Below are 12,454 nucleotides of genomic sequence, written 5' to 3' on the forward strand. Positions count from 1 at the left end.
ATAAATTAATGAGTTTATATAACAATGTAAACAAAAGCTCTCCTAAAACTTTCACAGAATTTTCTGATACACAAAACCTCTTTCACATGTATAAATCAACTTATGTCAGTGGAAACGACTAAATCTTAATATACGTAATATGAGGTGATTTCGCTGTAGTGGGACCATGGTATTAAGTTGCTTTTAACAACGTTGATGCAAACCAGAAATAACAATTTTTGTAACAAATACTATATTTCAAATTAGTATAAATTAGTTAGTAACAATATCATAGGCTGAAAAGAAAACCTAGAAGGTAAACACATAATTGTAGATTTGATTTGTTATTTGATTGCATTAAGATTGATTGTCGATCATCAGTTATCAATCGATAACCGATATTGCTTATAAAAATTGTGATTGTATAGTTGAGCTTCGTGTTAAATGAGGAGTACTTCAAAGATTGAAGATTTTTATACAAATCTACTTTGTGTAAAAAGCTTTAACTCGTCTGAAGTAGTGAAAAATTAATGGTCTAGGTTAATTATAGTTAAGTTCCTTAATTTTTTTATTGAATAGCAAGACCATTATTTTATTTTAGTTACGAGTATTATAATAAGGTCAGTAGAGAGCAGCACTTGATCGTTGTAGATGAGTCGATAACGTAATGAAGGCCTAGTCGCTATTGAAAAACGACTCGATAATATTTTCATAATGTAAATTCAAACTATAATAATAATTTTCCAAAACATTTTATTGTTATAAATTCTATGAATTTGAATACATTTTTGTATTTGTATTGTAGAAAATAATAAACAATAAAAAATAAAATCTACATAATTTATTATGAAATGTTTCAGTTTGTGAAATTCGACTTGAATTTATGAAAATCTTGAAGTTTGTAAGTTGCCACTGCTTAGAGAGCCACGACTGTTAACCGATGACCAATTAGAATCAAATCCACATGCCGAGTCCGAGTCTGAATCACCCATATTGTTTGCTGAAGCCATGCCGATTGGAGCTCGTAATTGATTTGGAGTCGTAGGCATGCTACAGTATCCCGAATAAAGATTTGAACTAGAATTAGATGATGATATAGAACCACGTGGAGAATCAGTTGTAGCACTAGATGTCACAGATGAATGTTTCGAAGATTTTTGACGTTTTTTAACAGCGGCCACACTTTTAGGTGGTGGCATTAAATCCTTAGTATACATGTTAGTGTTTTTACCATTATGTGGTATATTATCGGCAGAGCCCCAAGATTTATGAATTTTATCAAATTTACTATTACTAATCGGTACACTTGCTCTCGAGCTCAACTGTTGGTTGCTCATCCCTAATGGTGTAGTCATCGTCATTGTCTTCATCGGTTGAGTATTCCCCATTCGCAACCGTGTCATACCATTGTGAGTTTGATGAAGCTGATGACGGTGTCGGTGAGATCGCTGGTGATGGCGACTTGCTCCCGAAACTGGGCCACCGTTGGCTGCTACCATTTGAGCCATTGTATTCCCACTGCCACTGCCCACTCCCAAGAAGTTGCTGAATGCTTCTGTTGTTTTCTTCACTCGCACATTCAAAGAGCCAATCCGTAGGAAGCCCAAATCTTTTTCTATAAAATAAATAATTGAAATGTTAGAAGTTATGAAATAGTAAGTGTATATAAAAGGATATTTACCGGAATGTTTTTTCTTTGCTTTGATTTCTGTAAATAAAGAGTAAAGAAAATATAATGTGTTAGTTGGTAGTGGGGAAAAATTATATGTAAAAATGAAATTGTTGCAAAAATCTTATGCAAATCAATTAAAATGTTTAAATATAAAAATATGTCTTATATATTGTAATAGGTATGCAATGTAGTACAAAAACAAAAAAAAAACATGCTTGTAAAATGCAAAACGGAAACAAGATCCTTTTTGAAATAAAAAGACTTACCCCCAGAAACAATATTTTTGCAGTAATCAAAGCAGTAATCAAAATTCTATTAAAAAAGTTAAGTTTTTTAAAAAAGCAAACATTCTTAAGAATTTCGTCCTTGGAGAATATAAAAAAAAATATTTTCGCTAGTTTCAAAAATTTAAAAAAAAACAGAAAAGATTTTAAAAAGCAACTGCAATATTTATTAATATATTCTTAAAATTTATAATATTAATAAAATAAACAAAATGTATATAAAAATATAAAAACAACAGCGTTTAACGTTCAAAGTGTTTGGGTAAATATTGCAGCAACATCTAAACGTTTTATATTGTTAACTTGCCTCCATGTTGTTGATCCGTTGCTCAGAAGTTGTAGACGCATCGCTTGAATTTCTAGAATTCGTTCCACGTTAAGATTTAGAGAATAGAATAAGAGTAAATGAAGAATTTCATAGTGAATATTGGGTATGTCTAGTCTTTGTTTTGGAATGATTGTAATGTTCTTATAGGTATGAATTATTATTGGATTGATTATATATGGCATGCTCCAAGCACGAGTAACAAATGCTGAAATCGTTTCATTTCTGGATGTAGTTTAAACAGGCTGATGGAGGTCCACATTAGTTTATATTAGATAATGACTTCTAGCCTTTTATATTAATCAATTATATTTTTATAAATTTTTTATTGCGGTCTTTGGGTAGCAAAATGAAGTCAGTAAGATAATCAGAGCATAACCCATCAGAGTATTAACTGATGGTGGTAATATATACATGCATTAATAATAAAATAGTTATAAACTTAAATATATCCATAGAATATGTAATGTATTAATTAATCTATACAAATGCTATAAACACTGAAAAGAGTTTCTTTCTGTCAAGTAAAAACTTTTTAAAAGTCATTTTTATGATCCTAGCATTCGAAGTTTAAAAAATTTTGAGTTAAAAATATGAATGACTTTTATGCTTATGATAACATTATTATTTGTTTTAAAGGATTTTATGTTATTTTATGTTATTTTAAAGGATTTTAAATATTACCACAAACTCATTGTAAAAGAGAATTTTAGATTTATGAAGCACTATTACTGTACAATAATGAAGAATGTTGTTAACATTATGGTAAACGATTACGTACACAAATCCAACCCCAGTTGATCTGTGGTTTCGTTCTCCTCGCAACTGCTCCAAATCTTGACATGAATTTGATTTAATCTCTCCATTGCCTCTTTACCTCATTATCTTACACAAAATTATCGCAAATCTTATCATTTATTCTCTTTTCACACCATTCAGACTCTTTTAAGTTGGTATGTCAAGTGTAGTTTTTACTTCTTTAATCCTCTACATAAGTGGAGCTCTATGATGAAAATAAACACTATCTATATAGTGTTAGATTCAATAACAAGGATAATTATGTAGTGTGTACTAAAAATAAGACATAAGTAATTTGTAATTCGAGATATATTATGGACTAAAGGAAAACTGCTACTCTTCACGATCATCAGTACTCAGCACTGCAAATTTTGCCACATTTTTAGTGAAAAATACATTCAACTGCATGATGTGATATCATCGTTCGTTTATGTGCATTATACAATATAACCTAATGTGTCAAACAGTCTTAGTTTTAGTGTCGTTTCAAAATCGTGTTTCAAGACCATCTGTGACATGATCAATCGTATTTACAGTCTCTCAATATTGATTGCTCTATGTTTTAATTTTACACTTGCTTTTGATAACTGATTTGAGAGAAGAAGTTTCATACGCTCCTATAACATCTTTAGTCCATCGAAATTTAGTTACTTTTATAAGTGCTGCTAAGTAAAAATGTATGCATAGTCTTTCATGACTTTATCATTGCAGTCGATAACGTTAACTAAGGAAGCCAGAAGGAGGCTACATTTGGGCTCTGTTTTATTATAAAATGTTACTTCCATTACTCTTTTATTAAGGGGAAGATGGTTATCATCCTTACTGTTATTGAACACTATTGATGAAGTTCTTTAATGATTTCATAATAACATATACCATCTTATTGGATGAATTGAACATTTTAATTTTCGATTGATGAAGAGTTTTGGGTTCAATTACTATCATTCTTTTTTCGAAAAGGGCGTGGGTTGCGATTTAACAATGATTCCTTTTTATTTTTTAAAATAAAGAAAAGAGGTCGTCAAAGCAATATGAAAATTCTATGGGTACCATAGTGCGAGTTATGTTAAGAAAAATTAAAAGAAACCGCCATGAGTATAATACACTTCTAAGGCTCAATAACAGAAAAACCAATAATAGATCAATGTAAATTGATCTAACATTTTTATAGTAACTTAAGGTCGATCTTCTGCAATGTGTTGAGTATATTTAGTAGCTCACTATTCTAACAATGCATATTTAAAAAAAACGTAAATATTTAATATTTTCACAAATTTAAATATGTTAAGTTGTATTAATCTTTTTAGTGAACAAAGAAAACCGAGAAACTATGGACTGACAGAGAAAATATTGACTGTTTTTTTGGTAGAAAAATGAACTAAATGTAGTTAAGGTAGAAAATACCTATATAATGAAGTTGCAAATATTTTTTGAGTCATTCGAAGCTTCGAGCATTTTGATATTCACGTAACCTTATTCTCGAGCACTTGGCAACTCAAATTTATTCGAATACTATATGCTTTCGAGTACATACTATTATAACATACTATAAAACGAAAAAAACATTTAAACATTGAGAAAATAATTTTTCTAGATAAGCTCGAACAGATTTAAACAGCTTGAACGTTTTAGAAGTCCCTTAAACTGACTTAGACATAATATAAGTCAGCAGTGTGGTTGATGGTTTAAGTCTGAATTGAAACTTAAGTTACGACTGTAACTTAACCTTGTAATGCCAGATTTTTTATTTGTAAAAATATTTATATTGCTCAACATGCAGTGAATTATTAGATCACACAGTTATAGATATGAATAGGAACAGAGTAGTGCAATATTTGGAATTTGTTAACAGATCTGACCCTTCATCTAGCTCCTCACATTAACAAAAAATATTAAAAACATAACCAAATAAACTTTTGTTAGCCATTTATATAAAGTCCGCCTTGAGGCGGTGTTGAGTATTAGAAGGTTAGCCTCTCAGAAAGTTCAATTAAGATGCCCGAATTGGAGTACCTCGAGCTGCTCAAAGATTTTGAAGTGTGTATATAATGTGAGTTGAATATGATTCAATGATGTCAGAGCTCTCAATATGAGTTCAAGTCTTGAAATGTTGAGAAACTGCAAGACATGATATTTTACCGATCAAATGATGACTTTTGAACATTTGATTTGTTTTTCTATGCTCTTTCAAATGTGTCTATAATATGTAATGAATATGAGACTATAATATTATATGAAAATATAATATAAAGCAAATATAAGATTTTGCTTTGAGTTCACGATAAAGACGTAAGAGTAGAAATTAAGTGCGAAGTATCACACTGCATCCTCAGCCGTGGCCATCGTACCCCATTTAACACCTATATAAAAATTATTATTGCATCTAAAAACATAGAACTTGTCAGTATAGGAGAATTGCTTACATTTTGTTATATGATTAGATACATCGCTAGGTTCCTGCTGAATACAATTAATGTTAAAGTAGACATTTCTAAACTTTTTAACCACTTAAAAAGTTTTAAAAATTTTGTAAATACATATAAACTGATATTATATTATCTATTATTAAATATAAAGTGTTCGGTGTATAGTGCAAACTACTATTTACTCAGATTTAGAAGATTTTATAAAGCTCCTTTAAAAAAATTATATTATTGAGGGTAGATTGTTAATTATATTTGTACCCTAATTTTACTATAATTTCATTTAAAGAACTATGAACAAAGTACAACATAAAATAATACATAAAAAGCAAATATTTAATATATATTTAGTATAATTTAAAATCATAAAGTTAATTCAATCTACTAAAAAGTAATAATTCAAAATAAATTCAAATAACAAATGATTAAATCCATTTAATTATATTAATTAATATATAAAAATAATAATCTAATTATAATGTTTACATATAAGCAACTTTTAACATATATTGAAAGTAATTAATTATAAAATATATAATAAGAAATTAATGTGATATTGCATTTAGAAAATAATTTAAATGAAAATTAATTAATTGCTACAATAACAAATTAAGGCAAGCATTTATTATAAACAAAACATACAAATTAATAATTAAAATATAACAAATTTTTAGTTTATCATATTAAATTAACTGTAATAAAGTTAAAAATAATATAAAAAAATATTAATAAATAAATATCTTCAATAGCTTTCAAAGCTTTAATTTAACGGCCGTGCATTATTAAGAAATAATATTAAAGATTAATAAATTCCCAGGATGTGTGAATTGCTACAATTATTACTCCGATAACTTTTTGTTAGTAACATTTAAATCTTGATTTGGTTTATTGGAGGTGGTGGCGGCTCGAAAAGTTTTAAGCAAGAAACTTTCTTTGCGGCGGGGTGTGTTTTTCTTTTCCTTTTTTAAATTGCTACTTTGCGGTAAAGGACTAAGAGTACTAACATCCACTTCTGATTCATCCGTTTTTAGTGATGACTGTGCAATTGTGTTATTATTTTTAATGTTTGTTTTGGTAGTTGCAGAAGAGTTATTATCTGACATTGAGTCCTCATCTTGTGCAAAAAATGATGATAATGTGGGTACTTTCTTCTGACGCCGTGATACAGTCCCAGTTGTTAGTAAGGATTGTGTGCGTGTTATTGGATTTCCCGAAATTGTTGCGTATGGTATATGTGCACGTTTTTTATTGCGTGATACGCCACTGAAAGTTTTGCCACCGCCACCACTACCACCACCATTTGCATTCCACATGTCAAAGAGCCCAGTAAAGTGTTCATTATTGTAAAGTTTCTTGAAAAATATATACATATAAAAACTATTAAAATACTCACTGCTATATGTAGAATCAGACACTGTAGTACGTTGTCTACTATAATCCAATGGCTTGTTCCCGCTCCAATCCATTAAATCACGGTTGGCCTCTATATATATCAAGTAAAAAATTATATATCAAGTAAATAATTAAGTATTTAATTAAAATAGATTTCGTCACAGTATATAACATATATTTTAATATTATAAAACTTGTTAAATAAATTAAAACTACCTAACAAAACCAGTAAAAATAAGTAAATATTGACTATTCCAAAGAAACCTTTTTAAGCCAGTGGTAAATAAATAAAGAAGTTCAATTTTCACTCTGGCACTTCCAAATATATTTTTTGACATATTTTTCTTTGTGCTTAATGCACGCTTTATGATTTGCTAATTATGTATTAGCTTTAGTAAAATTCGATTCTTCCAGAATCCTGAAAATATTAATTAGTTGTTGATTTATTTTAAATTTGTGGTGAAAAAAAAATTTAGATAAAGCTAAATATGGTGAGTATAGTGGATATGGTAGCACTTCTAACTAAATTCGATTAATATTGCGGTTCTATTGCCGACGAATTTCCAGTATGACTTGGAAAACGAAAATTTTTTTCTTTGAAGTGGTATAAAAGCGTCGCTATATGCATCATAGAAAATAGAAGCAATAACGTTTCCTGCTGATGACAATATATTTTTCAAAACATATTTATCTGAATTTTAACTGCTTTAATGTTTTATCTACAGTAATATTCACACAGAAACTCTCTCGCTTAACTCCGAAATATTCCAACACTGATTGCAAAAGATCACAGGGATTGGTTTTGATCTAATGTAAGTCGATGTAACACTTATTTAGTTAATAAATTTTATTATTTATGGTAGTTTTCACTACCTGGAACGGTTTTTATCAATTGGGTTGATAACGTTACGTTTGTTGTCAGCCATCTGTTAGTGTCGTACATATTGGTTTGAGGTCCCTGTTTTGTAAACTCTATATATGTATATATTTTGTATATAAAATGAAATGATCTATTATGATTTAACTACAAAAATTTTGTAAGACCGATCTCTACATCTATCGATAACAACATTTATTAAAAAAATTAAAAAATTATGAGAGTAAGAACAGATAATACTTTTCGGTTGATTTCAGTTATATACTAAAGCTTTTGTCAACAAATTAAAAAATTATTTTCACAGTTTAATCGAACAATATCTGTAGCAAATATTCGGCATACAAATTACATAGTTGACCCAAACCCCTATTAGTAGTGCTAATGTAAGACTAAGTGCAATGCCTTTATAGTAGTAATAAACAAATATATAAACCTACTCAGTGTACACATGATACATATGATATAATTGACTTAAAACCGTGTTATAGTAGTGCAAATGTAATATTAACTGCAATACCTTTATAGTACTAATAAATAACGATATACACCTTCTCAGTGTATCATATAGATCCGAATTATCTATAAAAAATGTCAATATGTATGGGAAGAAATGACAAAATGTTTAAATTTTCATTATTTGGATTTTCTTTGTGTTTTCTGCCTTATAGCATTTATAGTCTTTGTTAAGCAGAAATAACAATAATAATATTGATTATAATATAAACAATTTCTTTCTAATAATATAATACCATATATTCTCATATAGTATTCAAACCTCCAAACCTCCAGTTGTGTACTTACTGCAGATTGATCTGCAAAAATCTTGGTTAAATTCTTCCTATTTATTTAACTCAGTATTAGGGTTTTTTTTATTGGGAACTCATGGACTAAACTAAATATAAGTAAAAATTGTAAAATCAGTGTTTCAATAGAGTTAAACCTAATTAATATTATTTTATAACATTATTGACTATTTATAAAATATCCATAAATCTTCTAGTTTGAACACAGTAACGATAATAAAGAAAATAATTACATTATTGACTTCCGAGTAAACAATATTTTATGACTAAATCAATAACAATAAAAAGGTTAAAGTAATTATGTGTCTACGATTGTATATTAATGGAGAAGAAAAGTAAATAATTGATAAAGAGAAAATTGTATGAATGTATGAGTGGTAGGAAAAAATGAAAAATCAAAGTCAATGATAATGTCAATATTGATATCAATAATTGGGCAATTAAAGGACTAACTTCTAAATAACTTCTTTGTATTGTTGTTTGTTACCCAACTGAGCAAACAATCGAACTATGGAAAGTAAATGCAAGCCCGTGCCGACAAAGAAATGGTTGGAGTCGGCATCTGCTCGCTGTTCCAACTGATATCAATAGCATAGAATGTCTGTGTTATTTCTCCCACTTATTAGCTGATAAATAAGTTTGATTGACAGGTGATAAGAACTATCAACAATGCAAATACCAAATGACACAAGTTTTTATTCTTTGATTTTTCCGAATATTGTTGTCATTCTTATTAGAGTTGTTTTTATTGTGGGACCAGTTGGGGACAGCAATTATATAAAATTAATATTTTTTTTTATTTTATATATAATATGTTGTTGTATTCTATTAGTAAATTACTTACTATAAGTGTTGCAGAGCAGCTCAAAGATATTAACACGTCCAAATTGCATTGCCAAATGTAATGGTGTATAGCCCTGAAATTTAGATTAAATTGTTAGTTCGGATTTGCAATAGTCCTGCGTTTTATATTATTAAAAATAAACTAACTTTTAATAAAAAAAAAAATATAGAATCAACTTTCTGAGCACTTAATATGTATTAAATTTATCTGTCAAATAAATTTAGATCATTAAAGTCAAACGCGATTGTGTTGTATGTAATTTGATGGAAGATCAAACAATAGTAGTACTCGCAGATAAAAAATATGATATGCAAATGTGTTTTATTTTAGTTTATATCGTTCAATTAATAGAATTGAATAATATAATATCGGAAAATGGTACATGAGGAGTATAAGCTTATTCTAAAAAAAATCACTTTGACCTTTATAATCACTGGACTAAGATCTTTAAATGAATATGTAATATATATAGAGCAATCGACTTCCAATTTAACGACTGATTTTTAGTATACATTAAATAAAGATAAGTAGCTTCGTTGTTCAGTTAAGATTTTTGAAGTTATTTTCGAAAAAAATTTAAATTTGTTTGTTTTTTGATGTTCTGTATTGATATTTTATACGATTCTCTTAGTAGGTCTTATAAAATCATGTTTTTTGTATCATCATCAGCATCATCCGTGACTATACAGTACTTGTAGGACCTAAACCTGTTTAAGAACATCCTTCCATTCTTCTCCGTTTTTTGTTTTTGTTTTCCAATTTCTTATATTAAATTCTTGGTCGCCTTCTTTTTCTGCTGGTTCCTATTTCGTTCTCATAAATCTTAAGTGGTACTCTTATATCCGGCATTCTTATCACATGTCCAAACTATCTTAATCGCTGCTTTTTCATAAATTTGTTGATTGTATCACCTTTAGCTAGCTGTTCTAGGTCGTGGTGGTATCTTATGCGATATATCCCGTTTTCTTTCACGGGGTCAAACATTTTTCTGAGTATTTTTTTTTCAAACACTGTTATCTTGCTTCGGTTTCAGTTAATCTCCATGTTTTGTACCCATATGTTACAACTGGGCGAATCAATGTTTTGTATATTTTTAGTTTTGTTATGATTTTGGTATAAGGTACATTATTTTTTGTAACCCATTGTATAGAAGTATTAAGTGATCTACAACGTTTTTACGAGCATTTTCGGTATTTTTTAAGCCAGAGAATCCCTTTGCTTAAATTTTACTCATGGCTTAGATTATTGACGAGTATGTCGGATATGTGGAAGAATAGGACTCTTTTGGCCACAGTACCGGCTATTGGGCGAATTTACGCCACTAGTTTAAAAAAAAAAGTATGTCTGATGTCGAATTGGGAAATCAAAGATCGTGCTACACCTGCTTATATCTTTTTATATTTGAAATAGTACAATTGAAATACAATTTAAAAAAAATAATAATGAAATAAAATGATTGGGTTGTGTGTGTGTATTCAAATAAATGACATACGAAGTGCTAACTTACAGCATTAAAAAATTAAATGGTAAAAGGATAAGAAAATAGGTTCTCAAAAAATTTTCTGTATAAAATCTATGTATAAACATTTAATAAGAAAAAGTCGGAAAACCATTTATACACTGAATAGTTTTTATATTATGTGAAATTTTATTTAGATTGAAATTAATGTATAATTAAAACGTGAAATTAAATAATCTTTGGACGTAATATTTTTTTTTTGTAAAATTACAAAATAACCGAAACTATTCAAAACTTTCGTATCTCAATTGTTGTGTGTTTCACTGATAGAATTTTATATGACAAAAGTGTAAATTTGAAATGCGTGTCGAATTGAACACACTCGACACAAAGTGCCAATCATTTTGCTACAATTTCGAAATTTGGCAGGATAATTTTAAATTGAGATAGAAAGCATTTCATTTGTTGTCGCGACAAATGTGCCTGGTTTTACACAATTTGAATTTTTAAAATAAAATGAAATAAAATAATGTGAAATAAATTTTACGTATGACAAAACAATTGGAAATTGCTTAAATTTGTCATAGTCAAATTCGCTGATTTGTTATGGTTTTTGCACTTTGAAATCCTTTTACTTTGCTGTGTTGCCACTGCGACTATAGGGGAAAAGGGTTGATGCTTCACATCGAATGCGAATAGCATTAATAGTGATTGCCTGCTGATGTCACCGTACTTCATATATGCAAAATATTGAGAGATGGCGACAACACACGTTATGTTAAGTCAAATTAAATGTTTCGTCGAGTGGGTACACATCTTGAGTTAAAATTTTATAATCAAACTCGGAGTCATCTGGATTGGCAGTGAACATCACGCGCAGATTCAATTTAAAATTAAGTTGTTGTCTTGGCAATAAGGCGGTGGCGCTCTAGCAAATGCATATGCAGACAAATGTTTTATTGAAACTTAATAATAAAATTGTAAACAATTCAAACTGCACTTACCCCGTTCTTTGCATTCAAAGGAATTTCGTTGTGAGGATTCATGAAATTAAATGGCAAAAAAAATATACAATTTTTATTAAATTCCTATTGCAATGTTTCTTATACGAACCGTTCTAGCATTAACATCCGCCTTGTAGGTGCCGGCAATCAGCTTGACGACGTCTTCATTTCCATGTTTGGCAGCCCAGTGTAGCGCAGTCTACAAAAATACAAAAAATATTCAAATTACTTGTAAGGTTTTATTACATTTACATTAGTCGCAGCTTAAATATTATAGATGAGAATGATTATTGATATCTAGTAAAATGTATGTATGTATGGTCTGACTAATTTGAAAATAAACTGTTTGTTATATTTCGACGATAAAAGTAAAAGTTTGTTTAATTACAGAATCACAGCAATAAAATATTGCTAAAATCATAAAAAGAAAACATTTTATCTACTCTTTGCAACAATATGTATAAATTATGAAATAAAAGTCGTGGTTGAGAACTATTTCTAATTCGAATTTTTTTTGAATATCTACTTAATCATAATTCCCAAAACAAGATTAAATGTTCTAGGGAACATGATTAAATTGTCTGTAGAACACGG

The 12,454-nt window shown here is 28.9% G+C and overlaps 1 protein-coding gene across 1 annotated transcript; it reads right to left on the minus strand.

The window, feature by feature from the left end:
• Positions 1-729: 729 nt before the first annotated feature.
• LOC119668060 lies at positions 730-12,056 on the minus strand. The gene is made up of 6 exons (XM_038077438.1): positions 11,970-12,056; positions 11,861-11,866; positions 9,398-9,470; positions 6,875-6,964; positions 1,661-1,687; positions 730-1,594 (listed from the first exon to the last, which is right to left on the minus strand). Exons 3-6 carry the CDS (start codon positions 9,444-9,446, stop codon positions 861-863), a joined length of 900 nt encoding a protein of 299 aa, XP_037933366.1. The 5' UTR covers positions 9,447-9,470; positions 11,861-11,866; positions 11,970-12,056; the 3' UTR covers positions 730-860.
• Between the last annotated feature and the right edge of the window lie 398 nt (positions 12,057-12,454).

Source organism: Teleopsis dalmanni, chromosome 1 (genome assembly GCF_002237135.1).
Source record: "Teleopsis dalmanni isolate 2A chromosome 1, ASM223713v2, whole genome shotgun sequence".
Taxonomy (NCBI): domain Eukaryota; kingdom Metazoa; phylum Arthropoda; class Insecta; order Diptera; family Diopsidae; genus Teleopsis; species Teleopsis dalmanni.

Coding starts and splice junctions, on each gene's coding strand:
- LOC119668060 (XM_038077438.1), bottom strand. CDS start 9,446: ATGCAATTTGGACGTGTTAATATCTTTGAGCTGCTCTGCAACACTTAT. Junction 1,688..6,874: donor GTCTGATTCTACATATAGCA/GTGAGTATTTTA, acceptor CTTTATTTACAG/AAATCAAAGCAAAGAAAAAA. Junction 1,595..1,660: donor AGCAAAGAAAAAACATTCCG/GTAAATATCCTT, acceptor TTTATTTTATAG/AAAAAGATTTGGGCTTCCTA.